Genomic DNA, 21,751 nt, shown 5'->3' with positions numbered 1-21,751 from the left:
TGTGCCAGTGCCTGGAGGACACGGTGCCTGATGACCAGGTAACCGGCTCCTCCTCTGCTGTGTGCAGGGGGGTGCAGTGTGATGGGGGCATAGCACCAGGGAGCCCTGGGGTGCACCAGCACTCAGATGGACTCTGAGCACACTGCTCTGATGCCACCCTCAGCCCCAGCAGCCCCTTGACCCCAGGGAAGGGCCAGGCAGGACCTCACTTGGTCTCCAGAGCTCCTTCAGCAGGAGCTGTGCATGAGGCAGCCCCTGGGCCTGGCTGCTGGGTGATGCTAAGTGATGCCCAGCCAGATAAATGCTGCTCAATGAGGCAGCTTTCAGCCCCTCGCCTTCTAATTTAACAGGGAGCAGCTGTGTGTGTTTTTCCCATTACATGCACTTCAATCACTGCCACAGACACATTAGAGAGTGAAAAAGGATTTGTTCAATAAATGCGGCTGGGGCAGAATTCCTCTGCAAAGAGGGGAATGGGATGAACTGCCTTTCTGGGCAGCTGGAGCCGCTCCAGCCGTTTGGCTCGCATGAAAATACCAGCAAAAAGCAGATGACTCCCCCAGCTTAGAGAACCCCCAGCTCCCCTCCATGGGGCTGGCTGGGTCCTGCACGATGCCTGCAGCCCCAGAGCCCTCCCAGCACCCAGTGCGTGCTGCAGCACGTGCCACTGCTCGGATGGGCAGCGTTTGGAAGGGCATCGCTGCCGGCTGTGCGTGAAGAGCCAAGCTGCTGCCCATCCACACACACACACTCGCATTCACACCCCTTTTGTTATGGGGTTTGAGCCAGGGCATGGGTTTAGCAGCCAGGAGAGCAGAGTGAGCTTCTCCCCACCAGCAGCCCCTGGGGTGGGCTCTGTGCTCTTACCTGCTCACACAAGGTGCTGATGAGCCCTTCCAGGTCCTGCTTCTCATGCAGCACCATCTGCTTCTCCTCGTGCTCCTGTTCCAGCTGCATCTCCAGCTGCCGGAGCTGTGCATGGGAGACAACCACAGCCCTGCTCAGAGACCAGCATCCCCTGCCAAGGCACCGTGTGGCTCAGCCACAGCAGCCCCAGGATGGTGCACACTGAAACCTCCCATCACTGCAGCCAGTGCTGGGGACCAGGGATGGGCCACATCCCCTGGAGCATCTGCTGCCCTCAGGCAGTGCAAGGGCCAGGGGAGCAAGGGGAAGCAGTCCAGGAACCTATAGGATTGCTGGGGATGTGCTGGGCTATTTAAGCTAATCCACACTCAGAGGTCCCCGAGGGGTGCCCCTGCAGCTCTGGAGCAGTAGCACAGAGCCCTGAACCACGCAGAAGAGGAGTTGGCTCCAATCCCTGCCACTGCTCAGAAACAGGGCTCAGAAGGGGAACGGAAGCAGGCTGCTAAGGATCAATTGCTCTCTGGTGTCCCTCTGCCATGTACTCATTTGGAAAATAATAGTCAGGCCATGCAGGGTGAGGGAGAGAAGGGATGAATGGCTCTGCTGGCTGAGAGAGCCGCAAGGCACAGCATCTCTAGTGATGCTGGCACTCTGCACAGGGCAATTGGACAGGCAGAGAGGTGCGGAAGGACAGGGAGGACCCAGGGGAGGATCCCTCAGCAATGCATCCCCACAACCAGCCCAGAGCTTCCAGCATCCAGCAGAAGGGGAGCACAGGGGGAAACGGTGTCTGCACCGTGGCAGCCCCCGTAGCACACAGGGCTTTATGGCTTTGGGCAAGACTCTGTGCTGACAGGAGCAGAGGTTGCCTCATTTGCCTTTCCACTTGTCCTGCCTTCCTAAAATAGCACATGCAAAGCCCCACTGGCTGCTTCACTGAGCCTCGGCAATGCTAATTCACTATGGCCAGCCAGGTATGCCCCAGGCCTGATGCGAATTGGCTGCTACCACACACCCCACATCAAACACCCCGGGGGTTCTGCAGAAACTGGAGTTCCTGTTCACATGCCACCGACCTCATGGCCTTGTTGAAGTGGTATTTTCTGTTCATTAGCACCCGACACAAAGCCCTGTCTGGCTGGAGCTGTGCCTTCAGCATGATGCTGGTGCTACCAGGAGCAGCATCTCATGTGCTGCATCGCACATGGCTCTTGTGCACCATCCCTGCAGCCCCTCCAGCACATGGGGACCTACGTCTGCCCCAGACCCTCATTCTGCACCCTGGGGCTGAGGCTGGGGCTCACGCTGGGGAAGCAGCGAGGAGGAAGGACCCCTGTGCAGCCAGCATCATCCCCACCCCATCGCCGACCTACCCTCCTCTGGCAGGACTGCCGCACATCCTCCAGCTCCTCATCCTTGTCCTCCAGCTCCTTGTGGTGGATCTGCTTCATCCGCTCTATCTCCAGCTCCAGGCGCTGGTGTTGCTGTAGGACCCACAGGGGATGCCCGGCGGTTGCAGACAGCCCCGGAGGGATGGGGATGCTGCAGGCTTAGCACACGAGCAGCGGTGAGCATCCCCAGCCACGGTACCTGCTCCAGGTGATCAACAGCGGCCGTTTGCTGCTCCAGCTCCTTCCTCTGCTCAGCAGCGCTGGCCTCCATGTCCCAGAGCTGCTTCCGGAGGGCAGGCACTGCCCGGGCATCCATGGTGCTGGGGGTGCTGAGCTCCTCCACGCGGCCGGCCAGCACCGACACCTTCTGCGTCAGGCCGGACACCTCTGCCTCCTTCTGCTGCTCGGGGGGCAGAGCAGGGGGTCAGGGGCTTTGCGCTTGCGCCCTGCTCCTGACACCCAGACCATTCCCAGCTGCACCCTCAGGACCATCCTCAGACCCTGCCTGCACCAGCAGCCCCATCCCCATCACAAGCCCTGGGGCGGCTGCAGCAGCGTTGCAGCTCCCGCAGCCCCAGCACACCACGTCCCTGTGGCCTCTTTCAGGTGAGGCTGTGGGTAGAGGGGTGAAGAAGAGCACAAGTGGCTTCGGTGGAAATGAGGGGTTGGTAATGCGCTCAGCATGAGTGGTTATCACTCATGTACAATGATAGCCTTTCTTCTGGCAGAGCATGATGGCATTTAAATACATTAGGCGCATCCTAGAACTGCACTGAAAGAAACTGGAATCAAGTTGCTGGGCTTGTGCCTGATTGCCTCAGCTATAATTACAGAGATAATGGCTCAGCTCTGAGAGCTCTTCCCGAAACTGGATATAACGCCACAAAGTGGGATATTCCCCTCTTACCTCCAAGCGCTGCTGGAGTTTGCCCATCTCCCAGCGGATGCTGCTGTTCTCCTGCGACACTTTCTCACGGAGGCTCTTCTCAAAGGCAGACTCCCCCAGGGCCTGGGCTAACTGCAGGTCGAACCTGGGTGGGGAAACACAGCTCACCTCAGCGCCTTTGTATCTCTGGGTCAGAGCAACCCCCAGCCCTCCGTCAGCATCTCAGCACAGGACAGCAGGGAACATGAGAAATGAAGGGTAAATTAAAAGGAAATATAATGCAGTTGTTTTCCCATGTTTTCTGTGCCTGCTTGGCATCCAATTTTGGGGCAGAAAACCCATTTCCTTTGAACAGCAGCACTAAAGCACTGGGGGTCATTTCTTATGCTCCTCTGTTGCACAACCATGTTTGCCAGCGGTGCTCCCAGCACAAGCACGTGCACACCAAGGACACACGGGGTACCCCAGCCCAAGGATGCCCCAAGCCCCAGCATCCCTCCCCAGAGCATCACACCGAGAGCGATTTCCATTATGGAAGGAGGTTACAGTCACCCAGCCACGCGATGCAAACCCCCCCTCATGCTCCGTGCACCCTCCACCAGCCAAAGCAGAAACAGCAGCAGCCCCCCCTTCCTCCCCAGCCTCACCTTTTCTGCCTCTTCTCCAGCTCGTGGCTGCGGCTCTGCTGGCTCTCGGCGAGCACCCGCGCATCCTCCAGCTCGCAGGCCAGGCGCCGGCACCGCCGCCGCAGCTGCTGCGATGCCCTCTTGGCCGCCTCGCATGCTGCCTGCGCCGCGCCGAGCTGCGGGCACAGCGGGTGAGACCCCACAGCATGGAGGCCCCGGCGCCAGGGATGGGTCACCCCAGACCCACCACGAACCAAGACCGCCCCCCACACACCTGCAGCATCCCAGCCCTGCTCCTAAAACCCAGCGCTGGATCCCTCAAGGAATCAGATCGTGTTTGGGATACGGATACACACAGAGCTCTTGCTGGCCAGAGAATGGAGCCATTAAGGAATGACTTTAAATAAGCAAAATCTTGCATTAATGGAGCCTGTAATTCCAAACCAACTATCGGGGTAAATGGGCTGTTTTGCTTTACCCAAACTCCAACGACCGGCCTGCTTTTCTTATTACTTGTTAATGTACCATGAATAATATCAATTTATTTGGTTTATCCTCATGGGAAGTGACCTGGCTCCCAGGAACGGCTCTGGGAGGCACAGTGGCTCTTTCCCTCCTCATGGCAGAGCTCGGGAACTGCCATCTCTTTACTTTAGCAGCTCTATGCATGAGGGATGATGTGAGCACGGTACCCAAAATACAGCTCAGCACCAAGACCCACCACTGAGGCCCTCCCCACCCTGTGCTCATGCTCACGCTTAACCATGGTTGAATTTTGCCACGTTCTGGTGCAAAACTGGTTTTATAAGCTTGAAGGAATTTTGGGATATTTATTCTCAAACCAGTGGCCAGTGAAAGCATCAGCCCCAAGTGGCTGCGTTTCTGAGCCTCAGCCTGCCCAGGGAGCAGGGAGAGGAGCCCCAGCTCCAGCAGCATCCCTGCGCCATGGCCGGCAGCACTTGCCTTCTGCTCCAGCCCGGTCCTGGTGCCCCGCTCAGACTCGAGGCGCTGCTCCAGCTGCACCAGCCGCTTCCGCAGGAAGGAGATCTCCGTCTGCGCGCACTCGAAGCGCGCTTGCCACTCGTCCTCTGCCAGCAGAGACACACAAGAGGGGCTGGGGGGTGCTCGGGCCCAACCAGCCATGCCAGGGCAGGATCGGTGAATACACAACAGCACCGCGGCTCCTGCATGGCACAGATGCCAGCACCAAGCTCGTAGGGGTGCAGCTCTGCTCCAGCTCACACAGCACAGGTACCCCCACCTTCAGCAAAGCACGCGTGCTCATCCCATCCCATCCCACCCCATCCCATCCCATCCCACCCCATCCCACCCCATCCCATCCCATCCCACCCCATCCCATCCCATCCCATCCAACCCCATCCCATCCCATCCCACCCCATTACCCCCATCCCATCCCACCCCATCCCATCCCATCCCATCCTCCTCATCACTCCACAACATGCTTCAACCACACTGCCAGGTAGTGCCAGTCAGTGCTGGCAGTGCCCTTAGGCAGAATCCCTGCCTGCATCCCAGCTCCATGCAACAGCCAGAGCTGTGCATGCTCCTGCCCTTGCCAGCTCCTTGCTGGGTAAGCATTGCAGAATGACAACACCGTGCTGTGAAAGCAGCACTGCTTGAAGGGGCAAACCAAAAGGCTTTTGTGCCCTGCAGGGACAGGTCAGACTGGATGCCCAGAGCATGCATCACCCCGAAGGGACACCCCTACCTCCTCCAGAGCCACTTATCTTCATCTCATGCAACTGAACCAGCTGCTGGGCCTCCTCCAGCTGCTTTTCCACTGACTCCAGTTTCTTCTGCACTTGGTCGTGTTTGCTCTGGGGGATGTGGGGAAGGAGGGAGCAGCTTTACCCGGCTCCGAGGCACTCAGGTCTGAAGGCAGCATCACCACCGCCATGGCCCAGCATGTCAGGGCTCTCCTACCTGCAGCTCCTGCAGCTCCCGGGCTCCCCGCAGCCTCTCTGCCCGCTCCCCATCCAGGACCTGGCAGGCGACATCGCCCTTGTACTGCTCGTCCGAGAGCTCCGTGTTCAGGTCGATGATCTGGGGGGGAACAGGGAGTCAGACTGGGTAGTGCTGTGCAGGCATCAACCCGAGGATCCCGACTGCTCACACTGCCTGTGCTTAGGGGACATGGTAAGTGCACACCAGCACCAACCAGTGTCAGCAGAACCCCGGGCTCCCATTGACAGCACCCAGCAAAGAGCAACCGCTGCAGGAGCCTGTGGCTGCATCCCTGCAGGGGATGTGCAGGACACTTCTGCATGCCACCTCCTCAGTGTTAGCACTGATCCCATGGAGCCAAGTCACCTGTGGTGCCTGCACAGGTCAGCAAGCCTGCAGTCCTGAGAGCATCATGGGCTACATCAGTGTGTAATTTCCCGTTCTAATTGCAGCCTTTCAGCAGCAGAAGGGGTGACACTCGCATCGCCACACTCCAGCCTCATGCACTGCACTGCTGGCAGCACAGGGTGACATCTGCCCTTGCTGCAGGGGACATGAGGCTTTCCCTGGGGACACCCCTGGGAACAGCCCGCTCCCAAGGCATCTGGGCTGCTCTCTGGGTGCAAGCACTCACTGCTGAGGCAGGCAGGGTCCCACCCAGCATGGACCCTGCAATGATGCTGGTCCTGAGTGCTGCAGTTGGGCAATGCAGGGCTGTTACAGATGTGTCTGGGGGCTCTACAGCAGCGTTTGGGGGCTCTACCTTGCTCTCCAGCTTCTCTGCGTTCTGCCTGAGCTCGCTGCATTCCTGCTCGGATTTTTCCAGCTTCCTTCTCAGCGCTGCCAGCTCCTCCTAGGGAAGATTGCAAAACAGCACACATGGAGAGCTCCAGCATCCCCAGCTTACTGATGAAAACCTCGTTTTCTGTTCAGAAGAAGCAGGAGAGGCACGGCTGCCTTATTAATACAATTCACCAGGCAGCTTTGAAGGCTGCTCACTGTAAAGTGCCGGGACTGCAGCTCCTGACAGGAATTCCGTCGGAGGGACCGCCGGCTCTGCTGCGCGCACTGGGCACGCTGCATGAGCAAGCAGCAGCCCTCAAAGGCTGGGATGAGCAGCCAAGCGCTGGCATCCTGCTCGAGGAGCATTCCCGGGGCCCTGGCCGGCTGTCACAGCGCGGGGGCAAAGGCACCCTGCTTGCTGTGATCCCTTTCCTGGGTCAGCAGATGCCCATTAACCACCCTCGTCTCCAGTGGCAGCACAGGGGAAAGCCAGCACAGCGCTGGGGACAGTACAGAGCAGTCCCTTGCCCCAGGGGTGTGCTCGGCTGCTCAGCATCCATCATCCTACAGACTGACATGGGGCATCCATCTACAAACGGCTTGGCTCAGCAGACCCAGAACCTTGCAGGGGGCATAGGGAGGGCAGTGGGGCGGCCACGGCCCTAGAACAGGGCTTTGGCTATGGGGAGACGGTGCATTTGTTACTCTCCCCCTAAAGGAGAGTTATTTCTCTCTCCACAGCAAAATGCATTACTTAGGGCAAAAAATGCAGTGCCAAGAACAGATGACAGCTTCTGATGGTCAGTAAAACATCTCTGCTCTGACAGGAGTGACTTCTGTCCAACCTGCCAGACAGAGCCCCTAAAGGATCCCATCCCATCCCATCCCATCCTTCAATGCATACTTCTTTGGCCTGGAGCTGCTCCTCTGTGAGGTTAACGCTGAGCAGGGGCCGCACACGGCTCAGGAGCTGCCACCAGGGCCAGTGCCTGATGGCCTGGAACACCACCAGGTTCTTCTGGATGCAGCGGGTGGCCAGGCGCTGGATCTTCAGCCTCTTGAAGTTCTGGCGGCTGAGGAAGCCCTTGCACGCAGCCTGGAGCAGGATCATCTTCTGGGCTATCAGCTTGTCCCGCTGCTTCTCCAGTCGGGAGATGACTCCCGGCTTCAGGAAAATCTGATGGCAAGAAATGGACATTCGGGATGGGGTCTGAAACCTGCCCGGGGCCAGTGGGATGTGTTTATAGCGAACACCCTGCAGCCCCCCAGAGACCTGCAGGGGACTGAAGGTCCTTGGACAAGTGCATGAGACCCTGCACCAGCCTTAGAGCAGCTCCAGTGCCTGAAGGGGCTGCAGGAAAGCTGGAGAGGGGCTTGGGACAAGGGCCTGTAGGGACAGGCCAAGGGGAATGGCTTGAACCTGCCAGAGGGGAGACTGAGATGAGCTCTGAGGCAGAAGCTCTTCCCTGTGAGGGTGCTGAGGCACTGGCACAGGGTGCCCAGAGAAGCTGTGGCTGCCCCATCCCTGGCAGTGCTCAAGGCCAGGTTGGACACAGGGGCTTGGAGCAAGCTGCTCCAGTGGAAGGGGTCCCTGCCCGCGGCAGGGGTTGGAGCTGGAGGAGCTTTAAGGTCCCTTCCAACCCAAACCAGGCTGGGGTTCTGTGATACAGATTTGCTGCCATTGAATTCAGCCCGTATCGATCTCTCAGTGTAAGGTCCCTGTCATTGCCTGGGGAAGCTCTCGGCACATGGGACTGATCCGTCCCCACTACTGTGCCCCATTTACATAATACAGCTATAACAAACACTGAATTACACTTGTGAAGCCAGTGGCACGCTTAGAGCTGCATTTGAAAGATGCTAAATTGAATCAGAGAACAATCCCAAGGAAACTCCCTTTCCAGAGATAATGCTATGATTGCTCCAGCACCTACCTGATTGCCTCATTAACGTCTGTGTTAACTTCAGAAGACAGTAACTTTAGAAGCTAGTGCAAAATCAATGCTCAAAGCAATGGCAAAACTAACTCTCCATAACAAGATGTGACTGGAGCTGCTATTGCGCTATTGATTAAGTACAAGGGTTTCATAGAAGAGGTAATTGCAAACTGCACTGTGCAGGATAAAAGAAAGTTATTTTGTGCCACAGAACCGTGCCATGAATCCTTTCTCCATAGACTCCGGGAGCCGCGGGTAAGCACGCAAGCAAAACTCAGTTTGCTTTGAGATTATCACATTTAAGTCCAAACGCTGCTGCTGCGATGCCTCAGCTGCCCGGCTGTGCAGCGTTAACCCCAGCCCACCAAAACCACCTTTTGGTGCCCAATCCTCATTAACTCCCAGGAGATATCAAAGGCGAAGAGGAAGATCAGTGCCACGAGGGCTGGATTTCGATAACAAGGTACACACGTCACCACACTTCACAGTCACGTTTTGAACGCTCTCAAACGTGAATTAGGGCCCTTCTGTTTTGATGCTTGGTGAGGCTTGGTTTCCCAGCCCCCTGGGCACAGCAGAAGAAAGGGGTTCTCCCCGCCTTGGGAAGCTTCGGGCAGCTGGAAGTGCCTGGCATGGCACTGGCTCTGCCTGTACACACCGAGAGCAAGGGGGAAGCAGAGCCAGGAGCCATCGTACCTGGCTGCGCCCGATGGCAACGCTGCTCTTCTCCAGATCCAGCGCCTGGAAGAGCTCCTGTATGGCCTGTGGAGGAGGAGCACATCACTGAACTGCTCAGAAAACACTGACACCCTGATAGGAGCCTGCTGAAATAGGGCACAGACCCCTGGTCCTTGTGGGCACCCAAGTAAGGGTGCACCCAGCCCCGAGTCCTGCTGTGAGAAGGGTAGAGAGCCCCCATCCATGGGTGGCTGTGGCTGGAGGCTACTGAGGGGAAGGTGAGAGCCCATCCAGCCAACAGCTCTGCCTGTGGGGCTGCAAGCAGGAGAGAAAGCACCAAGTTCCCCCTGGAGCCAAGCGGTGCAGAGCTGAGCCCCTGCAGGGAGGCAAGTGGGAAAAGAAGCCTGAACTCAGTTACCCTGAGCTTTGGCCCTGTGCATGCATGCAGCAGCCAGGAACACCGCACATCTCCCCAGGGCAGCCAACGCTACCTGGACAAATTGATGATGTGGAAACCCCAGAGCTCCCGAAATTGAAACGAAACCCCTCCGCTAATGCTTCACTCAAACAGCAGCCTCTGGAGGCCACACACATCTCCTCCATGAAGAATCATTGCACTGTGGCCCCTGGAGCACCTTGCTGCAGCAGAACTGCACCGCAGCCTGCAGCCCTGCATGCCGTGGGGCAAGATGGGGATGGAGCATGCGAGTACATGGGGATATGGAGCAGCACCATGCATGAAACAGTGTGCCAGAGGTGAGGAAGTGCCTGCTACTGAGACACGGCTGGAACAGTGCAGGACCGCCCCATCCCATCCCATCCCATCCCATCCCATCCCATCCCCAACAGCAGGGCCAGCATGAGCACAGGGTCAGTCATTGCTGCACCACCACCCTCACTCCACACAAGCATCTCTCGTGCTGCAGTGGCCGAGTGAATGCACTCACTGGGAAGCAGCCTCCCGCTAACAGCGCATGGCAGTGAGCTCCAGGGAGGCCGGGATTTTCCAAATCCGCAGCTTACACAGTGCTGACAAGGCACCCTCTGCCTCCTTACCGCGTTTAATAACAACATTGACCTTTTCTGGCTGTCAAACTTGTCTTATTAAATCCCGAGGTCTTAACTGAATCCGCACACCCTGGCTGGCAGCTCGCACAACAGAGCACGTGCCCATGTTTAATTCATCTCCTCCCGCCTCTTCCCGGCTCTCAGTGCCTCTCACAGCCTGCTCCAGGGACACAGGGGGGGTCTCCCAAGTCTCTGCTATAAATTTATTATGAAACAAATAAAACTGGCAAATCGCCATCTTCATTCCTGAGCTCCCCTCAGTTTCAGGCTTTGTGGGATGAGGTGAGGAGCCACCCTGGGCTGCTCCTTTACAAGGGCCTGAAGGCAGATGATGCCCCATCGCCAAGAACCTCCATTGCCCTGCTCTGATGAGTCCCTCAGAATGCTGCCTGGCTTGTCCTCAGCCAGCCAGTTTTTGAGGAGCCAGGGCAAGAGATGGGTGCTGCCATGCTGGGATCCCTGCATCCCAGCAACAACAGATGCCTGAGTAAGGCAGGGCCTGGGAAGCAGTTCCTGTCCCAGGGCAGGGAGATGCTGGCATCACCTCTTTGCAGAGAGGACAGCGGGGCTCATGCAGGGCACAGGCAATGCCAGCACAGCGGCTACCTGCAGGGAGCTGCAGGAGTTGCTCCTCCTTGCAAAGAAAGCCCTTACAGCACTGGGAAAGGCTGGAGGAGCTCCAGCACCGGTACAGCCCGGTGAGGGGCTCCCAGGCCACATTCCCCATGCCACCCAGCACGTACCTTGCTCTCATCCGGCACCTCGTAGGCAGAGGTGTGCTTCTTCATGACATCCGGAGCCAAGACCTGGAAGCGCCTTCGGAACTGGGTGAGGAGCAGGCGATCCGCATACCCTGGGGACACACAGACATCACTGGGGGCTGCACCAGCCTCGGGGCACGGGGCTCTCACCAAACACCGGGGAGGGAACTGGCAGTGGGGGCTGAGGTGAGGGGTACCTCACCCCAGGGTCATGTCCTGTGCACACCAAGAGGCATTGAGGGTGATGGGGACTAGGGAGCTATAGTGAGGGCAGGGTAGCGGGAGCAGGGAAGCAGCAGAGGTGCACTTGAGGTGGCCAGACACCACCCTAGAACCTCCTGCCATGCAGTAGATGCCCCTGGGCTGCCTGCATGGGTCCCTCTCCCCCTGGCAGTGACTGTGACCGTGGTAGGCGCAGGTCTAGCTCGACGCATGGATGCTCCAGAGGGAACATGCAGGCAAGAGAAGGGCTGGGAACCCCTGCAGAAAGCAGCGAGAAAACCTCGAGGGCTTTCTGAAGCGGGGCTGGAGAGAGGCAGATGAGGAGCAAAGCCAGGTGTGGATGGGCAGCGGCGGGGGGCCGGGCCTACCGATGCGGTGCAGGCGCAGGGCATCCAGGAGCTGGGTCCCCTCCAGCTGTGTCCGCAGGGTCGGCACATCCAGCTGCGGGGCTGCGTCGGGCGGCGCGGGGGGACGAGGCAGCGGCCCCTGGGGCCCCGCTCCCGGGAGCAGGCAGTGCACGAAGTGCAGCCGGGACCGGCGGAGGAGGCTCGTGAGCGCGTCCTGCCGGGCAAGCAGGGATGAGCGGGGATGGAGCCGTGGTGGGGACCCCCCCGCACCCCTCGCAGTCATCCTCAGAACCCGCAGAGCTCAGTGCGTGTCAGGAACAACTTGGGTCCGCGATGCGAGCCCAGCATAGAGGTCACAGAGGCTGAGCGCGACCCTTCCTACTGAAACCCCACGTTCCCAGTTGATGAGCTACAGGGTTGAGGGTCGCTGGGTGAGGGTTTGCCAGAGACACCCAGGCCCTCAAAGCAGGCTGGGAGAGCAGTCAGCAGAGACTGTGCTTCGCTCCTCGAGAGCCTTTAGGCACCTGATTACGGCTGAGGTCAGCAGGAGCTTGGCACGCACCCAGCACGGATGCTGCCCCAGTTGCCAGAGTGCTTAAGAGGATCAAGCGGTGCTCAGCGAGGTGCTGTGCGATCTGCTCCATGACCCCTTTGCCTGGGATGCTCCCGCGTGGCCACAGCAGCACCCCGGGCTCAGGGCGCTGCAGGACTCAGCCCCGCGCACTCACCGCCTGCAGCTTGAGCTGGGCGCACACCGACCGCTTCCTCACGGCCGCGAAGCTGCTGGCGAAGCTCTTCCTGACGCAGGCGCTGCGGTGCAGGGCTGCCTGCGAGCGTCCCTCCAGCCCCGCCACGGCCCGGCAGCCCAGCGGCGCCCGCACCCGCGGCTCCAGCAGCTCCCGCACGGCCTCGCTGCGAGCAATAAGCAGCGGGGTCAGTGCTGGGGGTCCTCGGCTTCAAAGCCCCTTCCATGGGGATGCAGCCCCCCAGCATCCCAACTTCAGCATCAGTGCAGCCGCAGGGCACCCAGCCCTGGAGCAGAGCAGGGTGCCGGGACACCTCCCGCCCCTCTGCTCCTCTCTGGTTTGGGCACTGAGCTGCCCACCTCTGTTGAAACTTCCCTGAATGGAAGCCTGAACCAAAAGGAGCTGGGAATGTTTAAGCACAGGGTCAAAGTCCTGCCGTGTGCACAGACATTGGCAGCAGCTCCATTACATTTCAAGTCCAATTTAGTGTACAAAGTTCCTTGAGGAGGTGGGGGAAACCTGCCCCATTGCTGCACAGGGACCCGACCTTGGGCAGCGATGCTTCACAACTGAATGCCCACCCTATGGCACTGTGGAGCCAAGGACATCGTGGGGTTTGCCTGGTGCCCCCCATTCCCCCACTGCCCACGCCTGCAGGAGGAGAACCCCACCGAAAGGCCAATGTCACGGATGCACTGACTGGAAGAAGCCAGACAGCTCTGATGGGAAGCTGTTCACTGCGGTGCTCTTCACCAGCTCGCCCGCAGCATCTGCTGTGATCACAGTGTGTACATCCTGCTGTCAGTCAGCCCCAGGGCTTGATGGCTGCGAGTCAAATCACTTGACATCTGCTCCCCACACCTCAGCTAGGCTCTCAGGATTCCCACAAAGCTGGGCTGAAGCTGTGGGGGTTTATGGCTTCCTTGCACTGGTGTCAGCATGTGCCTGGGGCTGCCCGGCAGACAGGATCCCATCAGCTCCGTGCCCATCTAAAGCCAGATCGGCTCCATCACTGCACTGTGCATTGGACAGGAGGTGTGGGGATGGGCAGCACCGAGGCTGCAGGGCCCCTCCTGCCTGCTGAGATGCCCCACACAACCCCCTCCTTCCCCACCACGAGTGGCCTCCCAGAGCTCAGGCAGCTTTGCAGTCTCAGCTCCCACTGGCATCATCCCCATCCCACTCCACTGCCACGGGATCCCAATCCCACTCCCACAGGGATGACAGCACCACGGCCCCTCGCTCGTACTTACACTGTGGACTGCTGCAGCACCTGCAGGGCGTTCTGTGCCGAGAGGTTGAACTTGGCTTTGCTGACCCAGCCCGTCAGGTCGTAGCGCACGGGGTCTGTGCCCAGCCTGTGGTTGATCTCAAAGTGCAGCCCCTGCTCGCACCTCCGCATGTGGCTGTCCCCTGCAGGAGCAACCCCAGGACAAAAGCTGTTTAACCAGCTACACGGGCTCTTCAGCTCCCACAGCTACACTGTGATGCCAAAGGACGGGGGCAGAGCTGGTCCCAGCTTACCCTCCTGGTCGGGTCCCTCTGCAGTGAAGTAGGAGCACAGGCGGTCGAAGGCGGCTCCATCCCCAGAACCAGGGGTCAGTGCCTCCTCATCCAGGATCCACAGCAGCCCCCTGCGGTCGGATCCCGGGCTGCCCGGCAGCGCCTGTGGCTGCAGAGGGATTGGGTTTGGGAATGGGGCAGCCGTGCCAGCCTGCTCCCCACCACCGCTGTCCTGCGTCCCCGGCCCCAGAACAGTCAGAACAGGGTTGGGAAACCCTCCTGGCCCCATCCAGCTCCGGACACCTTCACCCTTGAGACCTCCGCAGCCACACAGCATCCCAAAGGGACCAGTCATCCCGCTCTGCAGCCAGGCTGGGAGATGTGCCCGGGGTGCAGGCCTTGGACAGGATGGGTGCTTGTATTTTAGGGTGATGCTGCACCCTCCCCTGCAGCCCCACAGGCTGCTCTGTACCAAACACACCACGAGGCCCTGCTCTGCCCCTGAATCCCTCCCTCCTCGGAGCAGGAGGATGCTCCAAGTGCGACCGGAGGAAGCAGCTCCCATGGAACAGGTTACCTGTGAGGAGCTCAGGTCGATGATGGACAGCGTGTCCAGAGGAGAGCGCTCTGGAAGATCAAAAGACACCTCAACATTTTCCTGGAAAACATTATTTAAAAGCTGCTTTAGTCACAGTCTGGCATCGGGAAGCCAAGAGGAGACAGGTCTGCATGGAGGGGGAGGAAGGTGGCAAGGATGCTGCTCCCACTCAGCTCTGTGGGGTTCCATTCCTCAACCAAGGCCTGCAGTGGGTGTCCCCACTGCAGGGTCTCCCACCACTCACACCCCATCCCGGCACCCCTACATGTGCCCTGGGGCACGGGGAGCCCCTGGGATGGGCAGGGTGAGCCCTTGCTCCTGTGTGAAGCAGGGATGCTCAGCAAGAGCCAGAGCTTCAGTGTCTCTGCATGATAACAGTGAGGTTCAGGTCTGCAGCCTCAGCATGCGAGTGGAGAAAGCAGCAGCGGGGCTGCAGTTTCTGCCTACCAGGACACATGCCAGCATCACCCCATGTGTGAGCCAGCTCGGGGAGGAAATGGGTCACTGGGGCTCGGGCTCACAGCAGCAGTCCCATGGCTCAAAGGGAATGTGCTTGCACCAGGGCAGGCAGCATCAAAGCGGAGCCTGCTGAGCCCCCTGCCATTTCAAGCTCAACCAGTACCTGTATATCCACCACTAGCGAAGAGCACACAGATACTCACTTGGTGCAAGTGTTGTGTGAATATTAAGCCATGGGAATTCAACTCTTTTCCCAGGGCTAGAGGTATTAGAGTGACTCCTGCAAGCTTAATAAGCTCATCTCTCCTGGTAGGTTTTTCAGCAGCTTATTTCTGCAATAATTTATCATCTTCCTTCCTATCCTCTATTATTCATCACCCGAGGGAAAACTCAGCTGCACCAGAAGGGCACAAAGTGCCTGAGCTGGAGGAAGCATTTCCAGAGAGGTGCCAAGAGAGCCTGGCACCTCGGGAATGTCAGGAATACCCCAAGGATCCATGACTGGGGCAGTGAGGAGAGGAGAGACCCGGCTCAAGGCACCTGCTCCAAGCAGACCCCCCATTTCTACACCGCCTCACTAAAGGCACTGAGTTATTTGGCCACGCCGTGGCAGGGCACGGGGACCCGCTGGGTCAGAGCCCCGTCCCGTGGCGGGGGGAAGCAGCCCCAGCCCCTGCTCCTCACCTCTCTGTACCTCTCCATCTCCGAAACGAAGGTTTTCTCATAGAAGAGGGCCTGCAGCCGCTCGTGCACGTAGTTGTGGCAGAGCTCCTCGAAGGTCGCCGCGCGCTCGCGGCGCTGATGCCGCGGGTTCTGGAAGCCAGGGGTGTCCACCACGGCGATGGAGGCCATGGAGAGGTGTGGGGAGGAGAAGGACCTGCGGAAAGAGGCACTCGCATCATAGGTTTTATCCACGGCCATGCCCCAGCTCTCCCTGTGGAGGTGACGCTGCCTCCTCCTCCTCATGTGCAGCATCCCTGGGTGGGCACCGTCCCATGTAGCAGTGACCAGCACTTCCCATCTCCCCTTCTTCCCATGTCTCCTGCCAGACAGCACCCACACTGTCCCTTTGCTTCTCCCTTCTCCCTCATCTTTCATCTATTCAAGCCAAGCATCTCCTCCCAGCCTGGACGGAAGCACAAGGCACGGACTTCTCCTGACCTGGCCTAATGAACCCTTAACAGTGGCATGGGATGAGAGGGCAGCAGGGGAGTCCGACCCTGGGAAACCTCCAGGAGTGTTTTAATGCACATTCTGAATCACCATCACATCGTGCTGCTCCATCCCCAGCAGCCCTGCAGCAGGGCGAGATTAAAGGATTTCTCCTCGGTGGCACTGGGCAGCGAGGATGCTTCCATGAAACACAGGGTGGAATGAAGAAACAGATGTATATTTATGAAGTGCTGCCTGCAGATTTCCATTGCAGCATCCTCCTGCAGCTGGGGTTGAAACATTCAGGCTCACCATCACCGTCATCTCACCGAGGAACAGGGTTTTCATGGAACGTGCCTGGATTGTTGTTGCAGTGGTTTAACAGGCTTTGGTGGGCTGAGATGGAAAATAAAGCTGGGCAAAGCAAAGCTACCTTTAAAGAGAAGAAGGGACCCAGGGCACATCCTGAGCTAATGCTGTTATTTAGGAGAACCAGCAGCATTTTGCTTCTCTGTCAGCCCTTTGAGTCCCATCAGCAATTTCCCTTTGGAGTGTGGTTGCTAGGAATTACAATAAAAATATTCTGCAGGTTAAATAACTGCAGGTTAAAACACACAGCAACAACACGGAGTATTTTGGGTACCAGCCTTTATGTGGATGCTGACTTCAACAAACTGAGCTGCACATCAGAACTGAGAAAATGGATCAGTTTGGAGGGCTGATCCTCGCCCGGGTGTTACCTTATTCCATTTATCCCAGTAGCCAACTTTGGATTTGCAGCACCTGAGCACATATATCAGCCCCCAGAAGATGAACTTCCCATCCTGGCTCTCCAGATGGAAATAAGCCCCTGGGGCAGAGGAAGGTGCTGTCTGCTTGGCCACACCAGCACTAGGATGCAGCTGCAGCTCCCAGGGCACCTCGGCAGCTACTTGGGTACCAGAGCCTCGCCCTGACACCTCAGTCATCCCCTGTGATGGAGCGACTCCCAGGACACACCTGCAAGGCTCTCTGTGGGGTTCCTGGACTGGTTTGCTGCTCTGCCTGTACTGGTAACCTTGATTTCAGTCTGCAAAGTCACATCTATTATTAATAGGAAGCCGGGCTGCTCCTCTCAGCACTGTGTTGTCCTACTCGGTGTGTCTGCCCGTGGCACAGCTTAGAAGCTGCAGCAGGAGAGGGGCCAGGTCTCTGTGCCAGGCTGCCCATGCTGGGGACCACCAGGACACGTGCTGCCCTGTGCAACACCCGGCTGCAGACACTGATGCTCCGAAGGGCCCTTTTGTGCCCGGTGCTGGCTCTCAGCCCTCAGAAGGTCCGAGCACAGCGCATGTCCCGTATGGACATCTCCAGATCACTTCCTTCCTGAGCAGGCAGCAGTTGCCAGCTCCGTGCCTCTCCCTGGAGACCCCCAGCGAAGGCTCTGACAAAGGAGCCATCACTCGCAGCACCCGGCAGCTCAGTACCTGTTGATCAGCGAGATGATTGCACCAAAGAGCTCCTCATAGAGACCCGAAGCCATCCCCTCCACACACTCCACGCCCGTCATCTTCGGCCCTGGCACAGGCAGAGGGGAGAGGAGACAAAGACACATCATCTGTTGGCAGCACACAGAGCCCGCCCGGTAGCAGCCCCAAGCACAGCATCACTCCCTCACACAGTCACTGCACGTCACCTATCTGCTTCCAGCTCCCCCCATGCCTCCTGCCTAACATGCACAGAGGAGAGAAATCTATTGCCATGTTAAAGGCCAGTTCTTGCTTTCATCAGAATAACTGGCAGGCGGCTGGCTGTAATTCTGCTGCTGAGGATGAGTTGGGTGTGGAAAGGTTCCCCTTAAAGCTGGGCATATCCCACATGCTGGATCTGCCTCGGAATTAGATTCATGTATTAACTCGAGGTTTAGAGCAGCTCAGGAGCAGTTTGTCCAGCTGGGGATGGTTCAGGAGATGGGTGCCCACAGCACAACACCAGCACAGCTTCATTTGTGGGCAGGAGGGGAAATGAGCCCAGCCTGCTGCCCTCCTGGTTTGGGGTTTTCCCTCCCTTTCCCAGGAGGACCCAGCCGCATTACTTACGTGCCAGGGGGCACTATCGGAGCTCCCCTGGTTTTCACAGTTAACAAAACACGAACGCACTGAGATGGACCCCGCTGCCTGCAGAGCGAGGGGCGCTTCCCCTCCCGCAGCCACCCTCCTCCTGCGCAGGGAGCGCCGCCGGTCCCCATCACCCGCAAGCGCCGGACAGCGGCTGCAGCGCCGGTACCTGCCGGGCTCTCCTGCGCCGGGGCCGGGCGGCGGCCCCGCGCCGTGACCTGCTCCAGGATGTGCTTGAGGTGGTGCTTGAAGGTGGCCGTGCTCAGCTCCTCCAGGTCGCAGCCCAGCGCCGCCGCCGCGCTGCTCGCGCACTCGAACTTCATGAACTGCTTCCTGCCCGCTGCGGGGGAACGGGGCAGGATGGGCTCAGCAGGGCCGGCTGCAGGCACCCCCCTGCTCCCGTGGGCAACCCCCAGATCAGGCCACAAGGGTGGGTGGAGGTGCGGGACCAGCGCGCCCCAGCTTCCCTCTGGCCCCCGAGGATGCTGGATCAGCCCTTTCCTCACATCCTCTCATGCGGGGGTGCTGAGGCGCTGGCACAGGGAAGCTGTGGCTGCCCCATCCCTGGCAGTGCTCAAGGCCAGGTTGGACACAGGGGCTTGGAGCAAGCTGCTCCAGTGGAAGGGGTCCCTGCCCGGGGCAGGGGTTGGAGCTGGAGGAGCTTTAAGGTCCCTTCCAACCCAAACCAGGCTGGGGTTCTGTGATCCCTAACGGGGCGTTCCAAACCAGGCATTGACCTTACCAGTGCTCAGAGCAAGGACCCCGCAGCACTTGGATGCTTGACTGAGACCAGGGTCCAAACCAGCTACAAATCAACCCTTCCAGTTTGAAGGCGTGGTTGGGAGGAATCTCTTCACTCCCCAGCTGCATCACATCACACTGAACCCAAAAGCTTTTCCCTCCCTAAAGCCCATCTACCTGCTCCTGCTGCCCTTTTTCCTTTGGGACAATTCCAGTAGCTCTCAGCACTCAGTCCCAGTGGCCTGCCCGGCTCCGCTCCCATGTGCTGTACACGGGGCTGCCCTCCCTACAAGCACACTTATGCTAGCAACAGTTGTAAGGCTTTTCTCAGCTTCACAGGGTAATTACCATATTAAAGGCTGGCTGACTCCACAAAGGCTGACAGCTTTGTCCCTCGGGCAATCCTTTAGCACAAGAAGACCCTTTTTTTTTGGTCAGAATGGGGTTCAAGACTTTAAATATCTCCAATAGATGCTTTTGAGCTTATTTTGCCCACTGTAGTGCTCCCCAGGTGCTCAGAGCATCCCTCCTGCCCAGTGAGACAGGGCAGAGAAGAGGCAGCTCCAAGGAGATGCTTTGAGGCAACTCAGAGCAAGTCTGGACCCATGTGGGCACAACACGCCCAGGCTGCTGCTGCCAGCAAGGCATCAGCAACGTTGTGCTTTCCAAGAGCACCAATGAAGCAAACCAGCAGATGTGTTGATGGAAGCTGACGGGATTAGGAACCGATCCCTCAGACTCCTGGATCAGCTTCCCCACCTCTGGTGATGTTTGCTGTGCCCGAGAGCAGCCTCACAAACGGAGCCTGCACGCGATATTTACATGCAGCAGCAGCAGCAGCGATTCCAGCTTCATGATTAAAGTCAACAGGGAAACAATCTGCAGGATAAATCCCTTCACAAATCCAGCAAGGAAAGCGCTGCGGAGGCAGCTGCCCAGCGCCCCGCGGGATGAGCAGAGGAGGAGCAGGCAAGCCCCCAGGGCTTGTGGGTGGTGGTGGATGAGCATCCAGCCAGGGGGTCACATACAGGATGATCCCTTAGAACACAGCTGGTGGCTGGTGGCAGGGCTTTGGGATGGAGAGCAAGGAATGGCCACATCCTGGCCAGCCCCATGGGGGACCAGGGTCCCCTGCTTCAGGCTGAGGTGATGCACAAAGCAGCTAAAGCACACGGCAGGGCCTGGGGGGTTCACAGCACACCTGAGAGAGTCATCCCCCCCTTCCCCTTTGATCTTTCCCCATTATTTCTTATTCTGACTGAAGGCCTCCAACATCAAGGACTGTGCTGGAGCAGGCACAGGAACCGCCTCAACAATCCAGGCTTTGATTTACTTCGATTTCACTTGTTTTCCTCTGAGCTGGATGGACACAGGCTCCTTCCTGACAGACAGGAGATGTCCTGGGAAGCAGAGGGGCTGCAGGGCCAGGGCTGCCCCAGACCTGCCCCACTGCCCGGCTCCCATAGTAGCATCCTGTGCTGCACGCTCCAGCATCCCACACTGGCTACTCCAGCATCGCACTGGCCAATGCAGCATCCCATGCCAGCCACTCCAGCATCCTATGCTGGCCACTCTGGCACCCCCGAGACAACTGAGGGGCTCCATTCACCCCAGCCCCAGTGCAAACTCTTCCCAATGGAGCAGTTGCAAGTGGAGAAGCCATTCACCCCACCAGGCTGCTCCATCACGGAACACATCCTGCTGCTCCGGGCAGAGGGATGCAGCTCCCTGCTTCACACCTCCACAAACCAAAGCACTGCCTGAGCAGCACATGTCCCAGTCCCCACTGGGAGCCCTTTGGTGCTCCCCAAATTGCCCCCTCGCTGTAAGTAGCTGGTGAGAGCTGAGTCAACAGGCACGCTTGCTCAGCCTGCCCATTCACTTCCACTGATTTTATCATTAAAACATTTGCCCTGCTAATGGGACAAATACAAGAGCCCATTTGTTCCTCTTTATTACCCTGGGAGGGGACGGGGAGACAGAGGAGGCTCCTCCTGGCTTGAATGGTTAATCCATTTGTCCTGCACTAAATTCTCCAGTCTATTCTCTGCTGACCCATTGCCTGATGTATGACATATTAAAGCCTATATATAACAAAGGGAAGAGCTGTGTAATAGCACGATTAAAGAAATCTGCCATTCTGGCTGCATTTCCCCGGCTGCTTGCAATAAAGATGTCAGAGCACTGAACAGATAGCACCGCACGCAGGAGACAGCCCGCCTGGACCAGGGCTGTGCTGTGACCACACCAAGGAGATGCACCATTAACGGGATCTCCACGTGCTTCCCAGACCCCCCAGCAGCCAGCCAGGCTCCAGCCAGGACTTGGCTATTCCCAGTGTGTTCTGCTCCTGCTTCCCTGGCTCTGAACCCTGGACCACGGCCAGGACACAAGGGAAAAGCAGCTCCCATGCTGAGCAGAGATGCGCTGGGGCGCAGACCCCCCCACCATACCACAGGCCTGGATCTCTTCCCTGCTCCCTGCAAAGCACAGTTCCCAGAAAACCTCCTCATTTTGCAGACCTGGGTAGCAGAACACAGAGCTCTGCCCAGTTCATGCTCCAAACTGGGATCCTCTGCCCCGGGACACACATCACCCTGCCTAAATCCTCCGGCCTGGGGAAAAGAAATCCTAAGGACATCCCACAGTGTACAGGGCTTAGACTCATAGAATCAGCTAGGAGGGAAAAGACCTTTAAGATCATCAGGTCCAGCCATTAGCAACCAGGGCTGTGGCTGGCTGGTCACTGCGCTGTGAGCCAGGCCCTGGAGGCTGCATCACCTTGGGCTGGGTTTTTCCCAGGAAGCCATCAGGCTCCATCAGGACAAAACTGTTGCTCCTGAGCTCAAGGACAAAGAGCCACGATCCTGCCAAGACCGCAACAGCAGCTGCGCTTCCCTCTACAGCAGGAAAAGCCACGTGCAG

The 21,751-nt window shown here is 58.4% G+C and overlaps 1 protein-coding gene across 2 annotated transcripts in view; it reads right to left on the bottom strand.

Annotated features, from left to right (window-relative positions):
* The window catches only part of MYO18B (myosin XVIIIB), a 60,947-nt gene that overhangs the window by 26,747 nt on the left and 12,449 nt on the right, over positions 1–21,751 (bottom strand). For both annotated transcript variants that reach the window (XM_062615668.1, XM_062615674.1), the window contains 20 exons: positions 18,255–18,425; positions 17,456–17,546; positions 15,522–15,714; positions 14,358–14,438; positions 13,802–13,949; positions 13,531–13,690; positions 12,260–12,443; positions 11,553–11,745; positions 10,945–11,054; positions 9,152–9,217; positions 7,423–7,695; positions 6,499–6,588; positions 5,715–5,834; positions 5,500–5,608; positions 4,734–4,858; positions 3,792–3,946; positions 3,166–3,289; positions 2,458–2,658; positions 2,241–2,351; positions 868–972 (listed from right to left, as the gene is read on the bottom strand). In XM_062615668.1, the coding sequence (XP_062471652.1) occupies positions 868–972; positions 2,241–2,351; positions 2,458–2,658; positions 3,166–3,289; positions 3,792–3,946; positions 4,734–4,858; positions 5,500–5,608; positions 5,715–5,834; positions 6,499–6,588; positions 7,423–7,695; positions 9,152–9,217; positions 10,945–11,054; positions 11,553–11,745; positions 12,260–12,443; positions 13,531–13,690; positions 13,802–13,949; positions 14,358–14,438; positions 15,522–15,714; positions 17,456–17,546; positions 18,255–18,425 (2,810 nt within the window). The remainder of the gene's footprint in view (positions 1–867; positions 973–2,240; positions 2,352–2,457; positions 2,659–3,165; positions 3,290–3,791; positions 3,947–4,733; positions 4,859–5,499; positions 5,609–5,714; positions 5,835–6,498; positions 6,589–7,422; positions 7,696–9,151; positions 9,218–10,944; positions 11,055–11,552; positions 11,746–12,259; positions 12,444–13,530; positions 13,691–13,801; positions 13,950–14,357; positions 14,439–15,521; positions 15,715–17,455; positions 17,547–18,254; positions 18,426–21,751) is intronic.

This window comes from Pezoporus occidentalis, unplaced genomic scaffold (genome assembly GCF_034315485.1).
Source record: "Pezoporus occidentalis ecotype Australia unplaced genomic scaffold, CSIRO_AGI_Poc_V1 ctg102, whole genome shotgun sequence".
Classification (NCBI taxonomy): Eukaryota; Metazoa; Chordata; class Aves; order Psittaciformes; family Psittacidae; genus Pezoporus; species Pezoporus occidentalis.
The sequence above is the reverse complement of the archived record's forward strand: the minus strand, read 5'-3'. Positions and strand labels throughout refer to the sequence as shown.